At 45.4% G+C, this 25,385-nt stretch overlaps 1 protein-coding gene across 10 annotated transcripts in view; it reads left to right on the top strand.

The window, feature by feature from the left end:
* Positions 1 to 24,598, top strand: part of nhsl1b (NHS-like 1b) — a 119,765-nt gene extending 95,167 nt beyond the window's left edge. For 5 of the 10 annotated variants that reach the window (XM_061746434.1, XM_061746437.1, XM_061746441.1 and 2 more), the window contains exons 2-8: positions 2,982 to 3,134; positions 8,618 to 8,745; positions 11,237 to 11,441; positions 13,996 to 14,127; positions 16,457 to 19,732; positions 21,219 to 21,342; positions 23,731 to 24,598. In XM_061746434.1, the coding sequence (XP_061602418.1) occupies positions 2,982 to 3,134; positions 8,618 to 8,745; positions 11,237 to 11,441; positions 13,996 to 14,127; positions 16,457 to 19,732; positions 21,219 to 21,342; positions 23,731 to 24,379 (4,667 nt within the window). In that variant the 3' untranslated portion in view covers positions 24,380 to 24,598. Of the gene's footprint in view, positions 1 to 2,981; positions 3,135 to 8,617; positions 8,746 to 11,236; positions 11,442 to 13,995; positions 14,128 to 16,456; positions 19,733 to 21,218; positions 21,343 to 21,672; positions 21,713 to 23,730 lie in introns of all 10 variants that reach the window. The other 5 variants (XM_061746435.1, XM_061746443.1, XM_061746440.1 and 2 more) reach the window with 3 other exon arrangements.
* The last annotated feature ends 787 nt before the right edge of the window (positions 24,599 to 25,385 follow it).

Here is a 25,385-nt window from a genome sequence, read left to right as displayed (position 1 = left end):
ACTAATGGTCTCCTGTGGTTGTAATGCTACACTTCTCCCTCTGCTGTGCTGCATCCTGTTACCAGGTAACCGCTGGACAAAGACTTTACAGCCAACAAGTCTTAGCACTAAGTTACCCTGCAGCGTTTATAAAGGTGTCAGCAGGAGGAACTTCAAATTAAAACTACTTTACTGGCAGTAGTGGAATTTCTTCCTCCTCCTTGTAAAGGTTTTTTTTTTCTTTCCCAAAATATAAATATTTTGTAAGGTTTGCGCATCTTGTACAACATGCAGTAAATTACAGAAAAGACTTTTAAGTCAATGTTGCATGACTCTTATTTCATCAATGGGGAGACTGTATTACTCCTGTGAGGACTTGACGTAGGACAAGCTGCTTGTGAAGACTGTCTGAGGTTTATTTATAGGTTGTGTTTGTGCGCTGGAGTCAAGGCTGAGCTGATATTGTTAATCATTACTTAAGTATTTGTGATCCTCTCACATCCTGAGCTGAGCCCCTTGAAAATCAAAACAAAGTATTTTTATTTTTGTGTTCAGTGTAACCTGAAACCACACAAGAAAATAATTCAGTTTTAACCAAAGTGCCTTTAAGAACCTTGATTTATTTTCCTTTTATTTTCAGTATTAACCTGTTGCCTAGACATACTTTGTCCTATGTTTTTACTAATTTGTTCCATTGTTATGCAGACACACGCGTATTGATAGTTTTGTCAGACGTAAACATTAGTATTAGGTGTTATTTTGTGAGTGATCAGGGACTCGTCAAAGGATTAACACACATCATTTGGTTAAAATTTAAATTCAGTCTATTCTTTCTACTTCAGCTGCAGGGTGTGTTGCGGCTAAAGGCCTTCCTCTGTGCAGACTTTGCAAATTTAAGCTGCGATCTGCCTTAAAATGTTCATTATCCTGTTTACTCTCAGTTCATGTTTAAGGGTAGCACCTAAGGGTGAGTCAGGATGGCAGTGGTCAGAGATTAGGAGATTTGAAAAAGACAAAAGATTTGTGTTGTGGAGTCCACGGTGTGGGTGTTGAAAAGCTCTGGTTTTATCTGCCACTGAAAGGACTGATGTGGAGACTTATGGATAGGGACAATACAGGCTTTGTCTCTTTAGTCCTCATGTCCTTGGTCTGCCTATCGCCCACTGAGTTCTTTTCAAAGCTCATGGTTAGAAAGGAGGGAGGGGGAGGAGCTACCTGTACTAAGAGTGTGTGAAGTTGGAAAGAAATGTGTGTATAGATATCCCTTTTGATGGTACATAGGCGTGTTTTCATGATTCTTGTCTGTATTTGTCAAATATACCAATATGAGCGGATGTTTTGTTTCCCCTGTTAAACTGTGACATTTTGTGTGTATTTTTTGGCACTCACGTTGTAGCCCCGCCCCCCAATGTTTCGTCTCTCCTGTCAGGAACGAAATGGGCTGCAGATGCAACTACTCATCATTAAGTACAATTCAAAAACTTAAAAAAAAAAGAGGCATATATCATTAAATGTGGCAGTGTTGTTTGAAAATTGCGACTGAATTCTGTTGAAGAATGTTTTCAGAACAACTTCTGCAAGCGTGAGCACTCGTTTTCGCTCCCGTCTGGCTGTGAGCAGCAACTGTGAACATCTCAGTTATTTTACTCACCTTGGGGAGTGCTGAATGAATGTGTGCACGGATGTGACTTGTGAAAACTCTTTGAGTGGTCAACGAAGACTAGAAAAGCATTTCCTGGGTTCTGCAGTCTGTATAGGATTGCACAATGTGACCAGGTCAGAGCTGCATGATGGGAACAATGTCTCTGTCATGCAGTTGGCAATTTTTGTACCTTTTCAGTTGCTCCCCTTAAACATTATATTCCCTAAACTCAGTTGCTTTGATTTCTTTATTAGCTGTTTTCTGTATATCAAAGCAGTTGCACAATCTACAACTAATGTTCAGGGTGCTGCCCAACCCCTACTAGCCCCTCCAGCCTCCCCCATCACACACACCCTTTGCATCCTAGGCTCATTTGCACCTGTAAAAAAAGAAGAAAAAAAAAGAGAAAACAACCCTCCAACAAAAACACTCCACACATCCCCATATTACCATTAACCACCCCCTTCCCCCTGCTTCACCCGGACTCCTGCCTCTCTCCCAGTCAGAGAGACATGTTGTGATGAAAGGGTCAAGCCCATAGTGGTCTCGGTCTTGACGTTTCTCGTGGCTACTGAAATGGAGATAGTTTTGCATCCTCGATCACCTACTTTGGCCTGGCTTCGCTCGCTCGGTAAGCTTGTGGATTAGAGACAGTTTGTGTCTGTGACGTTTATAAAAATAGATTTTTTTTAAATACACAGAGTAACTGATGATGGCGACGCATGCGTCAGAGTGTGACCAGTGTGGAATTGGATTATTAGCACCTATTATTTTGAATTATTGATAACAGAAGAAAGGGTTTAGTTCAAGAAAAAAAATTATGATTTGTGTAAAATAGTCGTTACATTTAGTTTTTAACTAACTAACAAACCTGGTGTGTATTTAAGAGTGATGTTATTTAAAGAGATTAAGAGCGTGGCTCGTGTGTAAGCTAGTTAGTAAAGTATTTGAAGAGAAGCTTGTCTCCAGTCTGCTGGATATCAACCGGTCAGTTCCCTCCAACTTGTCCCAGTAAATCCAGCCCTCCCCCCCTCTCTTTCTTGTGTGCCCAGCTGACTGTGTGACGTCTCACGTAAGTGTCATGTTGATGGTGTGAAGACTGGCACTTTTGCACAAAACACCTCCATCTTCTTCCACTTCCTCTCTGTCCAAACATATAAACAAGCACAGCAGCTTATAGGGTCATGATTTTCCCAGATGGGTGTTCTTACTAACTTGAAGTTAGTAAGGACACATGCTTCTTTGTAACATTTAGTGACGTATCTCGGGAAGATAACTGGTGCGACTTGGTCACAGTCAAGTGCCACATGAAACTGCAAAGACAAACCAATGTTCTAATCACGCTGTTGTGTCTCCGCAGCTGTGTCTAACCTGGACGAGGAGAGCAAGTGGACGGTTCATTACACAGCCCCGTGGCATCAGCAGGAGAACGTGTTCCTGCCGGGCAGCAGGCCGCCCTGCGTAGAGGACCTCCACCGCCAGGCCAAGGTCAATCTCAAGACTGCCCTGCGAGGTAAAGGTCGTCTCAATAAGAGTCCAATTTTAAGGTCTCAAGTTTCTTAACCACCCGGTCGAGTATCAAGAATCGTCAGCAACTATGAATCCCCTGATGTGTTTCCTGGAGTCGCCATGTATCTGTTGACCACATAACGACATCCAGCTGCCAGTAGGGCTGGGTATCGATTCAAATGTCAAGAATCGATTCGATTCCGATTCTTAAGATTCAGAACCTATTATCACCATTCGATTCGATATTGATTTGGGTTAGTGTTGCCTGGATTATATGACTGTAAAATAACTATTGAAATAATAATTTCACAATAATTATTGTGAAATAACTAAGAAATAAATAACTCAAATAGGCATTTCAATATCCATTTAAAGTGCAAAAAAAGAGAAATTGCAACAGCTCATGCAGTAAACAAATTATTTTAGCTTGTCTGATTTATTCTGTCACCAGACACAGCTGGACATGAAACACCGGCATTTTTCAGGTATTTCATGACAAACCGTGTCCGATAACAGAGAAACCAAACAAGCTCTGGTAAATATAGATAATATGAACTTCATTGAACTAATATAACATTTAGAAATGTAAGCTGAAATGTCCAGCATTTTCTCTAAAGAAAGAGTTTTCAAAACTACTGGGACTACTGGGATTAAAGTTCACCAGGCAAAAATGTAATGATGAGAAAATTTTTTAGGAATTAATATGAGAATCGATTTAGAATCAGAAAATCGATTTTTTTCAACACAGGCTTAGCTGCCAGCTGGGATGTACAATCAATGCACATGCAGGAGCATGTGCATTTGAGCAGTGTTTGCATGATGTTTGATATATTCAGTTCGAGCCCAGTTAGGCATCTTTTCTTATGAAATAAAAAACCTTGAAGTCAGCTAAACGCCTCATGGGGTCATCAAGCATTTAATATTTTGTAAGTTAATGTCAGCTTAGAATATTTTAACTGTAATAAACAGCCAGAGTGATCTCTTTCACTGACTAATCCCTACACCTGTTCACATGTTGCATCTCATCCACCAATGACGTCGCAGTAGTAGAACAGCGTAGAATGTCCTGTTTGCCTACGACACTGTAAAATTGTCCAAACATGTAATTGTGTTTAGTCAACAACGCAGACGCAAGCGGACGCTTTTCTTCCTGTTTGTTCCCCTCCGTTAGAGAAAAGACACACCCGTGTCACCAAACAAACACTGAGGGAGTCGAGTCCCATAAAAGTCCTGGGAAAGGTGCTGCTTCCGCCTATTTCACAGATAACGCTGTGAGAAGCAGATATGGGTTTGTTTGTGTGTCTGTGTGCACAAGTTTATTGGCGTGTTTCTATCAGAGTCGGATGTTAACTTTCTAAGCTGGCCTTGCGTGTCAGCAGATACAAAAAAAAACCAACACACACTGATTTAACAAGCGACACATACATGTGGAGCATGTGGTTGTGATGTTTTCTGTCTGAGAGTCACATGTCTTTACACTTCTTTACACGTCTCTGGGTTTGACCCCTGCACCTGTGTTACAGTGTAGTTTTTCCTGCAATATTGATGTGGTTAGATACATAAGCACACTGATCCCACCTGATCCCCCCTCAGCGTCCCATCCTGCCATCACCACCAGCCTCGGGGGTCCTTGCTGAAAGGCGACAGGTGTCCAGCGAGAGCACCTGTGCTGCCCATTAGAGTCTCGCTGTGTTTTTCTTCTTGTCAGCTCCCAGGAAGTGGAAGATGGAGGGTGGGGGTTGAAGGGTAGGTGCACACAGATGGCTCCAGCTTAGACTTGTAGACAAATGTGTTGAGTTTTCTTTTGAGTTAGCGTATTTTAGTTGTTGAAGTTGTTTATTTCTAGTAGGATAAGCCCCTTGAGTTGTAACAACTCGTTTACGAGGGGGTCCTACACAAAAAACATCAAGACATAACACAACTCAGCACAATACAGTGAAAGGAGACAAGACAATACAATACAATACAGACAGGGAAACAAAACAAAAACAAACAATCAAACAAAACAAAAAAAAAACAAAAAAAAAAAAAAAACAACAAGACAGACATATACAAAAATCACTTCGACAAGATTGCAACCAGAGTTTGAACAAATATTAGATAAGAAAAAATAAAAAATATACAAAAAAATATAAAAAAAAAAATATGAAAAAAATAAATAGTATTGTATAGTTGTATAGTTATTGTAATGTTAGTATTGTCCGCTTGAGCTATGAAATAGTTTTTCAATAATTGGTGGAAAAGATGCTACTTTGTTGTCCAAGGAGTTAAAATATCGGTTCCCGTCAAACAAAAATGAAACTACTAATGATGAAAACTGTGACTTCTGAACTAGTGTTGCTTCGCTTGGTCAGATTGACGTTCAGCAACACTTTGTGCCCAAGTCAGCTGACTCGCCGAAGACAGATATTTTAAATTTTAAGATGACGATACCAGGATTGAAATTGTGGAAGAGAGAATTGAAGTTTAGAGAGCTTGAGACATAATTTACACACATGGTTTGGTCATTGAGACCTTAATAGAAGTGAAAATCCTCTGTAAGTTTCAGGAACAGACTAAGCTTAATGAATATGCATCATGTAGTATAACGTAATCGGTACATCTGTGATACATCCTCAGTGTGTGAAGGCCTTTCATGTTATAATTTCACTTTTGAACAACTGTTTTTACTGTGTATTCAGATCATATAACAGTCAAATATCAGAAATCCGATTGTTGCCTTAATGCTCACAATGTATCGCAGCACAAGTACTAGTCAACGTGTCGATATCAGTGGTCCAGGATCAAGGTCTGGCCCCAAACAAATTCTGGCTGAGTGTAGATCTTATGCAACTCCGGGTTCAGGAGTTCAAACAAGGCTCAGCTGCAGTTTCATGTGCTCACAACCAGTTACATGAGCGTCCAGAGAGCTGCGGACATTAAACACGCGTCCAGCATTGAACACACAGCCGAGCAGTCGATAGTCATTCAGATGGCACTCCGCATGCTCTCTTTGTCCCTCTCGCACTCACATGGGTTTCAGTTTTTTTCACTGTGAAACGTGGCCACCAGGGTCTAAATAAATCACGCAAGTTATACAACATGGGTGTAGCTGTTGTTATCCCAGAAATCATTGATTAGTGCTGTCATTGATGCCACTAGGTGATAACTAGTGGGCTGGTCTGAACTCAGCTTTCATATGCTGGGTCATGTTTGGTGATGATGATGATGGTTATTATTATTAATAAAGGTAGTTGGATGCTTTACGTATAATATCTGTAACACTTGTTTCTACAAAACATACAAAAATATTTTTTGGAACTTTTTTTGTGATTTATTGTAAAATGACTGAAAAGATTCTGCAAGGATATCAGTGATAAGAAATGTTCAGCACTGCCAGCCTCACCCCTGTGCTCCGTGTCCTGCCTAGCAACAAGCAACACTCGTCTCATCTCTTTTTTTTTAAATGTAAATCTCATCAACCATCCCCAATCATGCATCACCAATCATCTTGGCAGTTCCACCCCTTGTCATCACACTAATTATCGTCATACATCCTAATTCCCATCCTCCCCACTGTCACTTCACCTGCTTGTTGTTGCATCAGTTACAGTTCCCAGCCCCCATCAGGATCCATTAGCTGACAGTATTATACATGCATCAATGTTTTTCTCCAGAGAAATGGGCTGTAATTAGCTGTGGCGATAAAATTTTACCTGAAATAAGATCAAAAGCTGCATCTTTAATGTGCTGTGCTAAAAGTAATTTAAAAGTGCTTTGATACTTTTATAGAATTGATCAAAAAGGACAACGCAGTTAATAAAAGCCAAAGATTCAATATAAGAATATGAGTAAACACATTACTGTCAATTTATCACCAATGTTAAGCAGACTGGCAGAAGTTAATCTTTTTTAGTCTTTCAGGCACTGACAGAAGCAAACTGGAACTAACAGTTTTTAGGCTTTGGATACATAAGAAAAGCTTTATGAATATAACTGGATAATAGAAACAAAGAATGCACTAGTGCAAATCTGCAGAGAGAAAGGGAGAGATGCACCTCTGAGAATAAAGGGGAGGCGAGGAAGGAACAGTTTTGCCATCTGTGTGTGACAGACTGAAACTGATACCCCCACCTCTATTTTACCCTTCTCACACTCAGATTTCTTTTCATATGACACACACACACACACACACACACACACACACACACACACACACACACACACACACACACACACACACACACACACACACACACACACACACACACACACACACACACACACACACACACACACTCACTCATCACGGTAGGTGGTGACAAGAAGGAGTGTAAGCAGCGCTTGGCAAAGTCCAAACTGGCTTGCACTCACATGACTGACAAAAGACACAGTATGTTCTTCAATGCACCATCCATCCATCCATCCATCCATCCATCCATCCATCCATCCATCCATCCATCCATCCATCCATCCATCCATCCATCCATCCATCCATCCATCCATCCATCCATCCATCCATCCATCCATCCATCCATCCATCCATCCATCCATCCATCCATCCATCCATCCATCCATCCATCCATCCATCCATCCATCCATCCATCCATCCATCCATCCATCCATCCATCCATCCATCCATCCATCCATCCATCCATCCATCCATCCATAGTGTTGCTCTACTTGGTTATGAGACTAAATTTGAGTTTTTAATTTTCTTTTTCCAAGACTCCTCTGACCTGACAGCCGTAGGCTAAGAGCAGCAACTGATACAAATACTTATACAATTTTTACACTTGCACCTCAAAACATCAATAAAGCTGTCACAAACTCCTCACATTAATGTCTACGGTAAATTTATACGTAAGGCAGCAGACATCACATCTTTAAGCTATGTTTAAATTTGTGTATTTAGAATAAATCCTTGAATTCCATGTGGGTTTGCAGCTGATTCCAAGTTCAGGAAGCAAATGCCTTTTTTTTTGTTGCTTTTTTAGTTCAGAATTCAGATACTTGAAAGAATCAAAGCTTCAGCGTCGTAAATTAATATTAACCAAAAGCAGAACATCTCTTCAGGTTACAGGAGGAAAGATTTTGATGAGGTATATTTGAATAGACAAAGCTTAAATAACACATGCTGTTTGTGTTTAGCTGAAACTACATTCATTCTACTGTCTTTGTTCAGTTTTATGCTGAAAATGCTCTCAAGGTCTTTAGATCCTAAATCTCCTCACACATTTCATTTCTTCCATTCGATCTTAAATAACAACACACAAATAACAATCACTCACAGTTGCAAAAAAAAAATTTGTTAGATATCAACATTTTTCATTGGACAAACATGATCTCATTATGGATCTTACTGGGAGAAATAGTGCTTAAGTGTGAGAATTGTTGTCATGATTCCAAAAAACCCCCCATATTTTCTGAAAGTGAGGTCCAAAAATGATGATGCGAACCTCGTCTTGTTTTGGGTTGTGACCTTGTTTCTTTGTTTCTGCTCTCCAGAATGTGACAAGTTGAGGAAAGATGGTTTCCGGAGCTCTCAGTACTACTCTCAGGGTCCCACCTTTTCTGATCCCTTACAGTCCACCGGCAGCCTGCAGGATGATGAGGACGATGAAATTGACCGGCAGGTATGTATATATAGACTGGGAAAAATACCACAAACAGACACGTATAAATACCTAAATTACACATAAATGCAGAGTGAACACTGGTGCACAGTGCAGCTCTGATGAGCATCAGGACGCTTTCAGAGAATGTAACGGCGTCTAGCTGCCCTCTAGTGGCCAGAAAATAGAACTGCATACTTACGCTGGACGTCTCACAACTCTTACTCGGTTTAAACGTAAAAAAAAAACTTAAATATTTCTCATGACGGGTGAATATTTATTTTGGTTTATTCAACCAATTGTTTCCTGTTTGTTTTCCAGTTTTTTGCTATTAGTCCTAGTCATATTTCATTATTTCTTCACTAAGCACTTTTCCCGAGCTGTTAGCAATTTAAATGGAAATTCAAACAAAGGCGACGAGCAGAGACAGAAAACGACACTCAAAGAGAGGCAGCATGAAGAAAGTGAGAAAATACATCTTGAGACAAAAACCAGTATTCATTGCTTTGTGCATCTGCTTTATCATGAGCATAATCTGACAACCAAATAGACCTCTTTTATTTCTCACACACATTCCTTGAAGGATTAGTGGATTGTTATTTTCAGGGTCTCCTTTGTCCTCCGGAGCCTCAAGAACCCAGGCGCTCATTTACGCCAGCTCTGACCTTTGACCTTCATAACACACTGTAGTCGTTCTGAACTGTCACCATGGATCTCTTGTCACTTCAAACCATCTCTCTGCAGTCCCAGACGGCCCCCGCCCTCCCCTTTGCCGACCCGTCCTCTGTTGTCCTGTATGCCCTCCCCTATTCCCCATCACGTTCTGTTGTTCTGTGGTCGTTGAGCTTAACTTTGCCCGACAGCGACTTAACAAGGAGAAACAGGACTCCAGGTTGAGCCACAGCGATTCAAAATAACAATCCATGCTTGTCACCAAACTACTGCATTCCTTTCCTTTCCCCTCCCCTATTTTTCCATCCATCCCTGCTTTCCTTTAAAAGCACTGATGCACTCTCTCTTTCTTGACCAACACTGAAAACTCTTTAGGGGTTTTCACATAGAACGCGGTTTGCGCCGCGCACACCGCCGGGGTGGGCGCAGACTCAGCACAGAGCAGCGTGCGCATCGCGTACATATTTGTTGCAAGTTGCTTGGGGACCGAAAAAAGTTTTTCCGGTCTGGTGCCGTTTTCCCACTCATTTGGACGTACAGTAGCTACAGCTCGGTTTGCAAAATGCATCTGTCCCTTCTTCAAAGAAAAGCCCTGGATTTAGTTCTTCTTCTGAGGAGGAGACGAGCAGCAGCAGGAGGTCCATGAAATCCTCATGAAGACGGGATTTGGGGGAATCCAGGCTCGTTGGAGCTACAGCTCCATGATCAGTTTCTACTTCAGGCTGAACAGGGAGCAGTTTGAGCCTGTTGGGGAGAGTTGGAGCCTCAGCAGGATCAACCAACTTCAGGCTTCATCACTGCAACTGGACGCCTGGCCTCCCTCCCTCTCCTTTATATATCTGTCCCTCAAGTTTTTCCATTTTTTTCTTCAAGTCCATCCACTGTAAATAGTTAAAAACATATTTTATTAAAAAACCTTTCTGATCTGTGTTGTTTTTTAGCTCATGTCAGTCATCTAGATTATTAGATATAATGAGTGGACATGTAGTACAGTATGTGCTTCAGTTTACAAAAGTATTGACACGTGGTCTTTTTATAACCATATATTGATAAATGATTCAATTGATCCTGATATGAGGCATGGAAATGCTATATTTTATTTTAAACTAACATTTTATTGTTAAAAGAGCAAAAGAATATCACATTTCTACCACTTTTAAACAAACCTGGTATGTCCAAATTCTGGGAGATTTCTCACCACTTTTGTCGGTTTTTATTGATAGGCCTGCAGTCTCATCCCACACTCCTCACAGACTCACAGCCAAGATCATTCTTTCCTCCATGTTGATCGTCTCTGATCTACAACCTGCAAGTTTTTTTTCACCCTCCACCACCTTCTCTCGTATTGGACGTGCCGAGATGTCGTCACGGGGCGCACGGTGAAATTAAAAAATGTTCAATTCGCAGCGGCGGCATGCGCCCTCTTGCGCGCCACCGAGCTCGGTGGCAGAGCCTTGTGCCCTTGCGTGGCGGCAGCACATACACAATGAATGGGAAAGCCAGCGGCGCCCTCTATGTGAAAGCCCCTTTACACAAATCTTAGATTTCTTACTATAAGTTTAATACACAAATCTCTTTCCTGTGTAGTTTACACCTAATGACAGTCGGAGAGATCATTTCCATTTGGATCACACCGATCACGCAACATATTTATAGCATCCCCATCATCTGAAGGTCAAAGCATTGTGTTGTATTGAAGTATCTGTTGGTTTAATGTGAACAATCTGTCACATTAAACCAGTTATGGACAGTTATATTATGTCCGCCCTGTTCAGTTGTTATTAGATCAATCTTTTTTTTTGTTTCCTTTCATGACATGACACCTGCTTTGCTCCTCTAGTCCACAGCTTCATCGATGGAAGATGACAAGTCTCAGCTCTCCATGAGGTCTCAGACGCCGCAGCGAGGGGGTGAGGCGGGTGAGGTGTCAGAAGTTGACGGACAGCTGGCATGGAACAAGGCCATGCCCCTCCCCACCCCGGAGGAGAGGATGAGGCAGGCGGCTCAGGCCGTGCCCACGGCCATCGTCGCCATCAACGTCACAGGTACTCATCCCCGCTCAGCCGCCCCTCGGCCCACCTGTAGCCAGAACCAACCAATCATCAGTAGTATCTGAGGACACACCAGTTTTAAGTGGAATTAGACATAATCAAGTGTGGCATCTTTTACCTTTTTTCTTTATTTTCCCCACTAACTCCTCATCAACAATCATGCTCTTTTGTCATAAAGGAATTTTCTGACATTTTTGGAAATAGGTTCTATTATCAAGAATTATTTGTTAGTAACATTTAATTAAAATGGGTGTGTTAAGAACTCAAACACATCATGTTGACATGTTAACAGCTGGCTTCCAGCAACCAAAAATAACCCTCTATGTCTTGTGAGCATGTTTCTTTATTGATTTGTCTCCTCACTTTATATAATCCAGCTAAATAAAAACAAACGTAAATGTCAGACTGTTCCTTTATGCGCACCTCTGAAGCTGAAGGGATGCAGTCTAATCAGCTAATGTATCCACTGAGAGAAAAGTACAAACCTGTCAGTCACGGACGTCCACCTCCTCCGTTACCGTCTCAGTCTGACCTTCACCTTTCTTCCACGCATGTGTGAGCGAGCACTTGTGTGTGAAAACAGTCTGACAGCTCATGCAGGGGTCACGGCTTCTCTCTGGCTTTACGTCAGATCACCACCCGTTTAAAAGAGGAACACATGTCAACACAATTCCCTTCAGACTGCCATCATTTTCAGTGCTTTCCTCCACTAATTACTTCAATCCACTTATGTTAATAATAATATGCAAACTGTTTATAACATGTCATCTTGCTAAATATTGAACGCAAGCTTGTAAGATTCTGTTCTGAGGTTATTTTGGGGATCAAATCAGTGGTGGAGTTTCTAACCTCAACATCTTCTGCTGAGGTCAGGGCCAGTTTAACTTCACTCTTCTCATCCTTCAGACACTAAAGACAGCTTAAAGTGGCCTCACTCCTCACATACAACTAAATAAATCATCTTCCTGTTGTTAAGGTTAATGCTGGAGAGAGTATAAAATACATATGCAGAGAGATTTCAAGAAACAAGGCCCTTTTAGTGGATCCTTTGCCATCGTCATCTCCACCACAAGAACAAATAAATAAATACAGATTCAGGGTGAAATTGTATATTAGGTTAAACGTACATGCACAATCAGGTGAGAAGATGTTTGACTAAAGAGTAAAGGCTCCAACTGTGACATAAGAATCATTTTACTTCCATCACATTCCAGCACACAGATAAAAATGCCCATAAGATGTAAAAATATGTAATATTAACAGAACTGAATGCAGCTGAAATGGACTAGCACTGATCCTGGCAAGAGCGCAGTGGATCTAATTCAAATAAGATTAATTTCAATTGTTTCACATCAGTTTTGTCGTCAAGCACAAGTCAGAAGGAGAAGCTGGAGAACATAAAGAAGGTTTTGCATCGATACAGCTGAAGTGGTCGTGCTGTTTTGGCTTCTTTGCAACAGTCCAAAGCGAACACTCCACGCTTGAGTGCAGCACATTGAAGGACTTGCATTTTCTAATCTCCCCTGCACCTCATGCCAAAGAAGAAGCACAAAAGAACGAGGCCTGAACTAATCTTTTAGCTCCGTGAAAGAAAAAGAAAAAACAGGCCTTGAGCCATTTTTAAGTACTGGGTTCTGTTGGCGAAATGCACTTTGGGAGTGGGAGAGCAATAGAAACTCTCAGCCCACATATCACTGTCTGCTGCCATGACGCCTGCAACCCGTCACTAGCTGCCAGATAGCTCAGAGACCCGCAGTTCATAGCCAGATATTGCTTTTCCTCCAGGGACACTAAACGGAGTGAGAACGGCGTTGAGTAGCATGAAATGCAGTCTGTCTGTGTGAAAGTGAACTCTTGGCTTAATACTGTGTGTGTGTCCAGGTGATGTGTGTATCAAGAGCATGATCTTTCACGGATGTTTCCGCCTCACTTTCTCATATTTGTTACTGGAAATAAACATCAACCACCAGCCAAAGATGCGATAACTTATTTAACAAATACTTGATAATCTGGCTCTTTGCAGTTTTCTAAAGGGAAAGCTTGTGATTAAAAAAGCAGGTGAAACTGATCATTTTATGCATTTTGGCTGGTGATTGAACAACATAAAAGTGAAATTCAACCAAATCATTAAAAAAACTGTTTTCTTGGTCATCTCTTTGAAATATCAAAAAGTGCATCCCCTTTTTTTTTAAAGTTTATTTTACATTTAAATCTCTGTTAGTGGATCAGATGAGAGCACTAAAAAGTTATAGTTGACTTTTTCAGCTGTAAAATTACAGGGTTGAAAATAATAATAGACAAAGCATCAACACACTTTCATCGTATATTCATTTATGTAAAGATGCATCGTTCATGTCTAAAGACAACTAATGAGAGGTAAAGAAGGTGTTTTTTTTTATTATTTGGTTGAACCGACCCCATTGATCGTGCATGTCCACCGTAGAAAAGTAAAACTCTCTGCATGTCGATGAGTTTGTTCTTTCCGACTAACCGTCTGCTGTTTGCCTGTGTGTCCGCCTGCCTGTGCTCTCGCCCTCCCGGCCACCAGGGGCAGTGTTTGACCGCCAGGCCAGCATCCGGCGCTCCCTCATTAACACTGACACCGTGTCCCGCCGGCCCAAGAAGGTCAAACGCAGAAAGACTATATCAGGGCTGCCTGACAACATCAACCAGGAGCTAGGTATGAATCGCTGTGGAGGTGCACGTTGCCCTCTACTGTCCACAGACCTGTACCAAACACTCTGCATGACCACACCTCCTCCTTTCACCACTCCCTTTAGCTTGGCTCATATGATTACTCATACAAGTGTTGGATCAGGGCCCTGCAGCTGTTACGTTTTCACTGTTTTACTTCTACATATCATATGTCCCCATTGGTTCTCCTCCACCCACTTAAACAACATCCAAGCCAGACACCAACAGCACCAGTAGTTTTCTCATTTTGCTTAAACAGAAGCTTTTTGTCAACTCTCATTTGTCCTATGAATTGTGTGTGCGTGTGTGTCTATATGCTGAAAATCATCTACCGGTACTTGTGTTTTACATATGTACATTCACTGTTAATCAGAGGTGGAAAAAGTACAAAAATATTGTACTTAAGTAAAAGTACAAATTTTCTGCTTGAAAATTACTTAAGTAAAAGTAAAAAGTACCCATTAAGAACATTACTTAAGTAAAAGTATAAAAGTACCTCAACGTAAATATAATAAAGTACCAAAAGTACATGGTGTAAAATGTACTTAAGTACAAAAGTAAAAAGTACAAAGTACAAAGTACAAAATTCAAAGTACAAAATTATTTTCAAAAGAATTGCAAAGAAATGAAGAATCCAAGAATTTGCTTACAACTCTAAATAATGGTGATATTATTCTGACCCCTTTAGTGTTTGTTTCCATTACCCCATTTTAATTTCTCCCTTTGCTCATCACTGCTGCTGTACCCCATTGGCCCCGCTGACAGGTCCACCCCCAGCCTGTAGTATGCAGTGACAACATTAAGCAACCCCAGCTGATAATGGATGAGACTTTTGAACTTTTAAATGCCAAAACCACCTTAGAAGGGGTGGAATCAAAGAATGATGCGCATGGACACGCGTCGGCTGCCGCTCAAGGCTGATTTATGGTTCCGCGTTACACCAACGCAGGGCCTGTACCCTACGCCGTAGCTCTGCGCCGGTGTAACGCGGAACCATAAATCAGCCCCCGCTGTGCTGTTCTTTAATTTGTAGCGAGTAACGACGTGTCCAATTTTAAATATAGCGGATTAAAAGTACGATTTTTTTCCTTGAAAATGTAACGAAGTAAAAGTACAGAAAAATGAAAGTATCAATAAAAGTACAAATTCTCAAAAATCGTACTTAAGTACAATAACGAAGTACTTGTACTTAGTTACTTTACACCACTGCTGTTAATGTTATGAGGCATCCCATCCTCATTTACAAGACTGAAAGAAACTCAAACTGTCTGAACAATTGAAGACTTTATGTCAAACATGAAGGTTCAGAGGTCCCGTAACCGTAGTTACTCAGTGTAATCGGGTGTGAAGCTGACACCGTGCACCGACGGTGTCGGCTTATTTACATGTCACTGAGCTGTCAGTTTGTAGCAGCCTCTCAGGGGAATGTCATTTCTCCCTGTGATCTCAAAGATCACCAAGGCTGAGTGGCAAAAGAGCTTTAACGTCTGGTTAGCACCATCCCCATTGATCACGGCATCCGAATGTCCCGATTACTGGCTGCTGGGGTAATTGTCCCAATGCCTCATCCCTCCCTCTGCCTGCACTGGAGCTGCCTGCAAAGTAGACCTGCAGCTTAATCTATCACAGCAGCAGCAGCAGCCAAGCTGTCAGTCCAGGTTTTTAGCAGAAGAAGAACAGTGAGAGGGTGAAGAAGCGAAAAAAAAAACCAACGCAGGAGTGTTAATGTTTGGGAATACAAGCATCAACGGGGGAGAGCCACCACAAATGAGAAACGCACATTACGCATCCTCTCTCATTTTACCCTTTCTTCAAATTCTGTGCCAGCCGGGATGGTTAGTATGGGTTTTTGTGATGTCTGCGTTTGTGTTCATGTTTCTACACACAGTGTTATGCTGTGTTGTTGGTGACGATGCATGAGCATGTCAACATGATTCTGCATGCTCATGCGTCTTTGTGGATGTCTCATGTATATGCCAGCTGCTTGTCTGGGATCCCGGGAGACTGTTTTCCTTCTATCAGAGTAAGATCAAGCCTGAGTTGGAGGGGAAAGCACATTAGAGTCTGTTTTCCATCTCTCTGTTTCCTCTCAGATCATTTCCCTCTTAATGAAGATGACTGGTAGTTATTAAAGCATGCGACAGAGTTACACCAATTCAAATGAATTGGCTTCCCCGTGACCACAGTTTAACTGACGGTACAGCCAGAGCAGCAGAGGGAAGTTATCGAGGGGAAAAAGAAGGCTAGTGCAGCAAAAACAGAAGAGATGCTTCATGTTAGATGTTAATCTTTTTTTTTCTCCGTTTGTATCACAGCAGCAAAAGGACGGGGTGGAGAGCTTCGGCCGCATTCCATGTTCATCCCGGGACAATACTCGACTTTGGGCCGAGTTGGAAGTGTCAATTCATCGCTCCGCTCTGAGACCAGAGACTCCAGCTGCCAGACAGAAGAAGTGAAGGTCGTCCCGCCATCCATGAGGAGAATCCGGGCGCAGAGAGGCCAGGGCATCGCGGCCCAGATGGCCGGCATCTCTGCTTCCTCCTCCACGGGAAGCATCTCCATATCCAGCAGCGACAGCTCTGGGATCTTGATGTTACCGCATCAGTTTAACGGGGACCCTTCCCGTTTTCACAGCCTGCCCCGACAAGGTGCCCGGGTTTCCCTCAGTGCTGATCCCATCTACAGCAGCACGCCCATCAAGTCGGAGCAGGAGCCTCAGAGACACGTGGGCAAGTTTAAGGTTGACGACACAGCGGTGCACCTGAGAAACGCCCCGAGGACCAGCACCTTGCCCCGGCCCAAGTCTCAGGAGGTCAAAAGGACTCAGTCCAGCGAGTGGGGCGGTGGTCCGGCATGTGTCGTCTCCCCTCACGCTGCCTATTCCACCTCTTACATTCCCAACGCCACCCTTTCCAGCTCCGCCGACGTCATTGCCCTTAACAAGTGCGGCCTTTTACCCCAGTCGCCGGTCTCAGCTTACGGCTCGGTTCGACCGCAGAATCAGACTTCCTCTACCAACGCCGAGCAGAGTTCAGCTGCCTTCGCCCACAGCTCCACCTCCCCGGCCCCGGCCACTTCTACCCCGAAACACGCGCCGCAGGAGAACGGTCTGGTGATGCCGGGGCCCGCTAGCGAGTCGGGTCACTCGGACAGCAGCGTCCACAGTCGCAGCACGCTGGCTCCCACGCCGCCGTCCTGTCCGCCGGAGGAGCAGTGGATTTACGACACGCCGGAGAACGTGGTGGTTCCTCACCGCGCTCTGACCTCCAGCTGCTCCACTCCCATCAACCAGCTGTACAGCAGCCTGGACCTCTCCTCCAGGACCACCACCGACTCCAGCTCCGTCTATTCCCAGGACAACGACGGATACTACACCTCCATGCACGTGGACTCGGGCCTGCGCTCCCGGAGCCACGGCAGCGGGCACGGGGCGACGGCCGGACGGGCCGCCAGACACAGCATGTACGAGTGCCGCGAGATGGCCAATCAGGAAGACTCGGCGAGTCTGTACAGCGACCGCTCTCTGTCCCGCAGCATCTCTCTTCGCAAGTCTAAGAAGCCTCCGCCACCGCCAGCTCGGACGGATTCACTGAGACGCAAGCCCGGAGGGAAGAAGCCCCTGGGCGGTGTGAGCGCCGTCAGCGGTGCCAACGAGCAGAACGGCACCATGCTCAATGAAACTCTCATCGCCAGCTTGCAGCAGAGTCTCCAGATGGGGTTGAGAGGAGGGAAGGGAGGCGCCTCGCTGTCCTCACCCTCCCACAGCCCGAGCAGCGACTACGATGACCCCTGGGTGCTCCGGCCGCGCAGCCAGAGCAGCATCAGTGCAGGGAGCTCTGCGGCGTCGCTGGTGGCTAACACCAACTCTGGTGTGACTAACGTGTACTCGTTGTGCCACGTGACGCCGGCTCACAGCGACACCAGCAGCCTGCGCTCCGACTACGCCGACTCCTGGCCGTACTGCATGGACTACCCTCGCAGCAACGGGGACCAGCGGGCGCAGACGCCTCCCGCTTACCTCACGGACAACATGTCGGCCGGGGTCCACCGAGGAGTCCTGCAGAACGGAGGAGAGATTCACAACAACAGTCAGACCGCCGGAGCTCCGGACCAGGTGGGAGGCGTGTCGGCCAAGCCCAAAGCGTCCAGCTCCTCCCCGGACCGGGTGCACCGGCTCACGTCCCCCTCCAGCGGCTACTCCAGTCAGTCCAACACTCCCACGGCCGGCACCCCGGTGCCGGCGTTCGTCAGGTCCATGTCTCCATCGGGCAGCCGGTCCAAGCCCAAAGTGCCGGAGAGGAAGTCGTCTCTCCTTTCCTCGGTTTCCATCTCCTCCTCCTCCACCTCCCTCTCCTCCAACACGTCAGACTCTCTGAAGAGCTCGGGTCCTCCTCCACCGCCGCCTCAGGTGTCCTCTTCTGCCCCCAACACCCCTCTCAGCCCTCCTCCCCCCTTCCCTCCCCCTCCACCACCCAGTGTCCCCGCAGCGTTCCCCTCTCCCCCGCCCCCTCCCCCTCCACCCTTACCAAACACTCCCCAGCATCCCTCCTTCAGCCTCCTCCCCGGTTTCTCCACTTCCCCAGAGTTCCCTCCCCCTCCATCTCCCGACATGCTGATCCCCCCCAGCTCATCCTTCAACAGCAGCCTCAGCCCTCCCCCTCCGCCTCCCCCGGAGCTGGGCCCCCCTCCGCCTCCTCCACTGCCAGCTTTTGTCCCAGCTTCTTTCTCCTCTTATATTAAAAAAACAGCCAAAGAGGCCTCTAAACCAGCTCCTTCTAGCAGCCCTACCAAGTCACCTAAGCCTCTTATTACCCCTTTTGCACTACAGAGTGTTCAGCTCCGTTCAGTTAAGCGACCAGAGACGGAGATGGACCACATAAAAGCTCACGACATGGGGTTGGACCTCCTTCAGGGGCTGAAACCTCACACCCTGGATTTATCTAACACGCAGGAGAATCCCACCGTGTTACCTGTGATGAATATCTCTCTAGAACAGGATCTGCATCGCTCCTCACCATCACCTGTGTCAAAGTTTTTGGAGGAGTTGACACTAGACTGCAGTATCACAGATGAAACACAAGATAGCGCTGTGATCAATGGAAACTATGGGGACCAGAGTTACTTTGTTCTTCAAGGAGAAGATAATAATGAGGACGGTACTCCGAGGAGCTGTGAAAGCTCCCCGATCAAACAGAAGCCCCCAGCAGTGTCCAAGAAACCCAAACTTCCCCTGGTCACGCCTTATAACCTCCAACCGGTCCCACCGTCGCACACAGACGCAGCCTGTCTGTCCCGGACGGAGGACCAAGTAGATGCACTTCCAACACTGAGGAGAGAGGATGAGAGGGAGAAGAAACGTGAGCAGCAGGAGGATGATGCTTCGGAGAGCTCTGAGACGTTAGAGAGCAGTGAGGCGTCCACTGAAGTCCAGGATGAGTCCTGCATTTCAGCCTCTGCCAGCCAGGAGACGGGTTTGGACCAGGACATTTGCACTAATGGACAGGAAGAAGACGAGGATGAGGAAGAGGACGAGGAGGGAGATGAAACGAGCAGCATCGAAGGGTCCGCCAGTCCCAAGGAAAATGAAACAGGTGAGTTTGAGCTGTGTGTGTGTGTGTGTGTGTGTGTGTGTGTGTGTGTGTGTGTGTGTGTGTGTGTGTGTGTGTGTGTGTGTGTGTGTGTGTGTGTGTGTGTGTGTGTGTGTGTGTGTGTGTGTGTGTGTGTGTGTGTGTGTGTGTGTGTGTGTGTGTGTGTGTGTGTGTGTGTGTGTGTGTGTGTGTACTCTCCTTGTCAGTCACAATGTTATCTTCTTATTAGCATCGTTTTATTGCTCAGAAGTAGGGCTGGGCGATTTTGGACGAAAATAAAATCCCGTTTTTTTTTTTTTTTTCCTGTAAACCCGATTTTCGATTTCGATTTTTTTGGTAAAACTACAAAAGACAATGGAATAAATTGTTTCAAATATTTTATCTTTATTTTGAAAGAAAAATAAACAAATTTCCCTATTGGGAATGAAGTGCAACTGAAAGATACTGTAAATCCTCCTTGAGTTTAGTAAAGTGACAACATTTACAATCTTCTTGACCAAACAAAGTAAAAAATTGATTTTCCTTTTTCTTAACATCTTCTTGATTAATAAATCCGATTTAGATTTAAAATCGATTAATCGCACAGCCCTACTCAGAAGAGGTGCTGACTCGTGCTGTTTGTGTGGCCAACTCCATGGGCAGCTGTGAAATTAATTTGGTCCAAAGCAATAAATAACTTTTAAACTTCTGGAAACTGAAAAGGGGAACTCCGAGCTTATCACTGTATCACTGGGACAGCAGTGCTCCAGCCTCATAAATTCATACCCTCATTCTCTCTCCTCCACCCATCCTTTGCAGCAGAGTGCCATCATGACTGCTGTCCCTTCATTTTGTTTCCCCCTCTCCTCCATTTTTGCTTCTTAGCTGTTTCCTATTTTTTGGAGGGGGGGGGGGGGTAAACCTCCCATCTACACTCTCCAACTCAGCCTCACTCTTTCTGTGCTGCTTCTTTCCATTTCCATACCATCAGCTCCCTCCGAAGGAAAGGAGGGAGCAAGTGTCCCATGGGTGATCCTTTTTTTTTGGTGGTTGGAGGGAGATGGGGGAGGGGCTCTATTGTATCGGGGAGGGAGGGATAACCAAACTGGGGGGGGGGGGGGGTGGCGGGAAGGATGGAGAGAGTGTTAAAGTGTGACTGCCTGCAGCGGCTCAAGCAGATGAAGCTCAGATGTGAATGTAGCAGTTGAGAGGAGGAAGGGGAGAAGGAGAAGAGAGGCTTAAAAAAAGGAGGAGGAGGAGAAGAGAGGCTAAAAAAAAGGAAAAGAAAGGAGAAGGAATCCAGAGACAGGAGATGTGAGAGGACAGTCCAGCGGCTCCTCCTTTCCTCCTCAGATCACATCAGCAGTCAGGTGAATGCGACAGGACGGATGATGGAGACGTGAGTGCGGGGCAGCCCAGCGAGTGTGTGTCTGTGTTTGTGTCTGTGTTTGTGTCCTCCATCCCGCATCAGATGTGTAGTTGTTGTAAATAGTTTGTCTTTCTGTCCCAGGTGAGGTTTTTGAATCCAGTGCGTCTGAATCGTCTCCAACATCGTCAGTCAACGGGGAGAACATGGTGACCCCGACGCCGACCCGGCCGCGAACAACCGAGGACCTCTTTGCCGTCATACACAGGTACTCGCTCTCTGTTCTCTCATGTCACGTATTCTAGTAAAACTACAGCATTCTCCAGCCCTAGCTCCTGATTTATAAGAGCTGACTCCACTTGGTCAATGTGTTTGTTTGATTCCCTCCTCAGCAACCCGCCCTCCCACCTCTCAAGCTCTCTCTCTCTTCCTCTGTCACTCTTCAGCCCATGATTTCTCATCCTCATCTCCTCTTCCTCCTCTCAGTCATAACTTTACCCCGCGCTGTCCCGTGTGGAAGCAATCCCATCTGTCACAGAGCTGGTGTCTTCCAGCCTCGGTTAAAGAGCCCTTTTCTGTTTCTCTTTCTGTTTCTCAGTGCGCCGTCAGTTCAGACCACGAGAGAAGTCGTTCCCAGCGTGAGTCGAGGCATCTGCGATAGCGTAGTCACATTTGAATTACTCATTCTCTGCAGGAGGAAAAAGTGCTCTCTCTTCATTTATTATTTAACTACTCGACACCCTCTGGTCCTAATCTAGGTTAAAGGCCACTGGAGACGTGCTCGTCCTCAGCCTCCGTTTTTCGGGCTCCTCTGTCCCGTACGCTCTCCTGGCATGCTCGCTGACGTGTATATATATATATATATATCACAAACGTGCCTCAGATGCTTCAAAAAGAAGCACACGCATGAATTTCTCATGCAGCCCGCCAGTTTGACTTTCACGGTCACGTGCGGCAGTAGCAGTCAGTTTTTCTTGAGCATTACAGGATTTTATCTCCGCCTGGAACGGGTTTTCATCATATTTTGGGCACCCGCATCACATGTACAAGTATGATTTATCCCTAATTCCATCGTCTAATTAGATGAAAAGACTGTGTACAACCTCGCGGGGCAAGGAGCTGTGTTTGTTTGTCACTCCACCCCTCCTCCTGAACGCCTCAGGAGTGAAGAACATATAGAATAATTTTACATATTTGGGGCGGGATTCCCTGTGGGGCTATAAACATGAGAGAAATCAGTCCCTCCAAAGGAAACAAATCATGCATAATAAGCGCAATGCAAGATTGACTCTGTAAAAACTGGGACAGTTAAACCATATCTGGCATTAACGTACAGTCCAATTTGGAAGTTGTGTTTTCATACTGCCCACATATTGAAACGCAGACTGGCGCTTGAATGAAAAGCTTTCACAGCTGCAGCAGAGGAGCGGGGGGGGGGGGGGGGGTTCCTCCAAACCAAATTGGTATTAAAAAAGAAAAAAGAGGCAAGAGAAATTGATTAGACGCTCTCGGCTGCGTCTCACGTTGCAGCAGTGGTCACCTTTATGAGTAGGAGCAGTGTTGCTGCTGGTACCGACTTAATTCAGGTGTGTGAGTGTCCGCACGTGTGAATGTGTGTGAGGGAACGTCTTATGTAATGCTAATATACCAGGGACTCTGCGAGATGGAGGTTGAATTTAGGCCACAGCCTTCTTAAATCCAGGAGAAAAAAGCCAGACTCCTGCACAGACCTCATGTCCACCAGCCCTCCTCTTCTGTTTTGACCTTCAAGGCTGATTCTCCCTCATGTCTGTCTGTGAATCGAACCTGGAGATGAGAAATTCTCCGTCATGTTTACATGGGGCTCTTGTCGTTTCCTTTAATCATGCCTCTCCTGTTTGATGTGCAGAGGGGGCGTGCAGTGGGCGGTGCAACCTATCTAGAGAGGTGCACAGTGGCAAGTAGCTCCTTACCTTTAATCAGCGAGCCTGATTGGGGCTTGCTGGCAGTGAATCCCGCATTGCAACCTTGCGTAGGTTAACAGAGCTGGTCCCCCGCCGGCCGTAACGGACCTTTAACCTAACCGCTGCAGCTTTATTTTTAATTATTTGATGCAGGAGTCGCAGGTAAAGTCGCAGTCCACCAGCCGACTGTGAATAACTTTGCTTTGGGCATTTATCCCAGATTGTGTTTTGTGATTAATTTCATTGCGTCGCTTCTGAGCTTCTACTTCAGAGCTGCTGCATCTGCAGCTTCTGCTGTCAAACATCCTGGATTTATTTCCCCAAAAGTTGGAACCTTTTCTCTCATTTCCTGCCAGTTTTTGATTATTTTTTTAATGTATGACTGTTAGTCAAGGTTTTTTATTTAAGACATCTGCTGTGGGACACATAGTTATAACTTATTTTCAAGATGGAATAATAAAACTGGAAAAAATCAAATGTGTTTTAAGTTGTGTTCATCTGAATAATTGGATTGTTACTTGGCAAAGCTGTTCCCATCTTTTACTTTTATTCCAGAAACATTTCATCTTCCTCTTTTCCTCATTCAGCACTCAGTTGCTCTTAATTAATTTGACTTTATGCAGATTAATGTCATTATCGCTGCTTGACCTCATAAACCCTGCAGAGTTCTGAACCTGTAATTGAGCTATATGTTAACATCTTTTCCTCCACAGGTCAAAGCGAAAGATCCTGGGTCGGAAGGAGTCGGATGAAGAGAAGTCCCGGGGCGGGGGTCTTCCGCAGTCTCCTCCTTCAACCCCCACGGCCACGTCTCCAGGGTCGGCGTCATCGCTGCCCCGGCAGATGGGCTCCATTCAGCGCAACCTCCGCAAGTCGTCCACCAGCAGCGACAGCTTCAAGGCCCTCCTTCTCAAAAAGGGAAGCCGCTGTGAAACCAGCTTCAGGATGTCTGCAACTGAGATGCTCCGCACGACCGACCCCCGTTCCCAGAGAACTCGCTCCGAGTCCTCGTTAGACGCTGCTTCGCCTTCCTCGTCAGCAGCACCTAACAGCCCCTCCAGCCCTCTCGGCCGCGGCAAGAGGACGACGGACGAGTGGAGCCGCTACGAGGCCTTCGCCTTCTCCTCGCCCACCTTATCGCCCTTCTCAATGAGCGGGTCAAAGTACGGACGGTCTCGAACGCCACCCTCGGCCGCCAGCAGCAAGTACAACGCTCGCTGCCGGATCCTCAGCAGCCCCATGACGGTGATCTGTGAGCGCGAGGGGGAGCTGGCGGAGAGCGAGTACGGGGACACTGCTGACAGTCCGTCTGAACCGGCGCTCCAGACTCTCACTGCGCTCAGAGACTCTAATGGCACTTAATCCAGCGAAAGAACACACAAGCCCATTTTTAAATTCATGGAGCTGAATTCACGCATTGTAACCAGGCGGGGGGCTGGAAGAGGAGCCGGTAGAGGCCGTGGAGATGCATTTCTGAGCCCCAGCCCCCTCTGCGCTGCCCCTGAAAGGCTGGACATGTGGGGTCCTGATGCGAGACCAGCAGCCGCCTCATCATGGACCATCTAGAGAGAACTGGTTCTTCTCAAGACTTCTAGGATTTCACTCTCTCCTATGTTTGATGATTTTCCTTTTTTTGGGGGGTTCAAAGAATAGCGATTCTTTAACACTTGGTGTTTTTAGTTTGTTATACTTACTTTTCTTTTTTAAAATCACCATTTTAGTTTCTTCAAAAGACAAAGTTAAGTTGGCGAGCTAAGGTGAATGGAAAGGATCACAAAGTCACAAACTGTTCATTTTGCTGCTGTGGTGCTACGTAGCTGAAGTAGTTGGAAAGAGTGGAATGTAAAAGGTGTGCTTTTTCCGCTCGCCTCCTAAAGATTTCTCATTTTCTGCTTTTCACCTCTTGGGGAGTTTGGAAACTGTTAGGCAGGGTTCCCACGTACGCGTTTCAACCTTCACCGTTCCCGCCGAACGCAGGGAACGTTTTTGCGTTGCCAGATTGAACTCTGGGTCCTTCGCTTTGCTTTTGCAGTGGAAAGTTGACAGTAGTTCACCACTGGCAAGCTGATCCAAGTCCAGATGTGAGGCCCGCCCGCATCGCACAGGTGTGAATCGATGGGAGAATGGCAGGAGTCAACGCGGAAAGATTTCGAGGATGTGGTACAACAGAAGGTCGGCTCCATGGTACAACTTCAGCCGCGTCGTCACCAGGTTTCTGATCTCTGCTCGCGAGTCAGTGGTTCGGTTTGCGGAGCTGGTGTTTTTCAGTGGTCCGTAGGAAGTGCAGAGGGCTCAGCGCTGCCGCCGAGTGATGGTGGCCGAGTGGACGGTTCAAAGGCTCAACCAAAACTAAAGCAAATTTACTCCA

The sequence above is a fragment of the Cololabis saira genome, chromosome 18, assembly GCF_033807715.1.
Source record: "Cololabis saira isolate AMF1-May2022 chromosome 18, fColSai1.1, whole genome shotgun sequence".
Lineage (NCBI taxonomy): Eukaryota > Metazoa > Chordata > Actinopteri > Beloniformes > Belonidae > Cololabis > Cololabis saira.
Note: the sequence above shows the minus strand (reverse complement) of the source record. Positions and strands in the feature narration are given on the sequence as shown.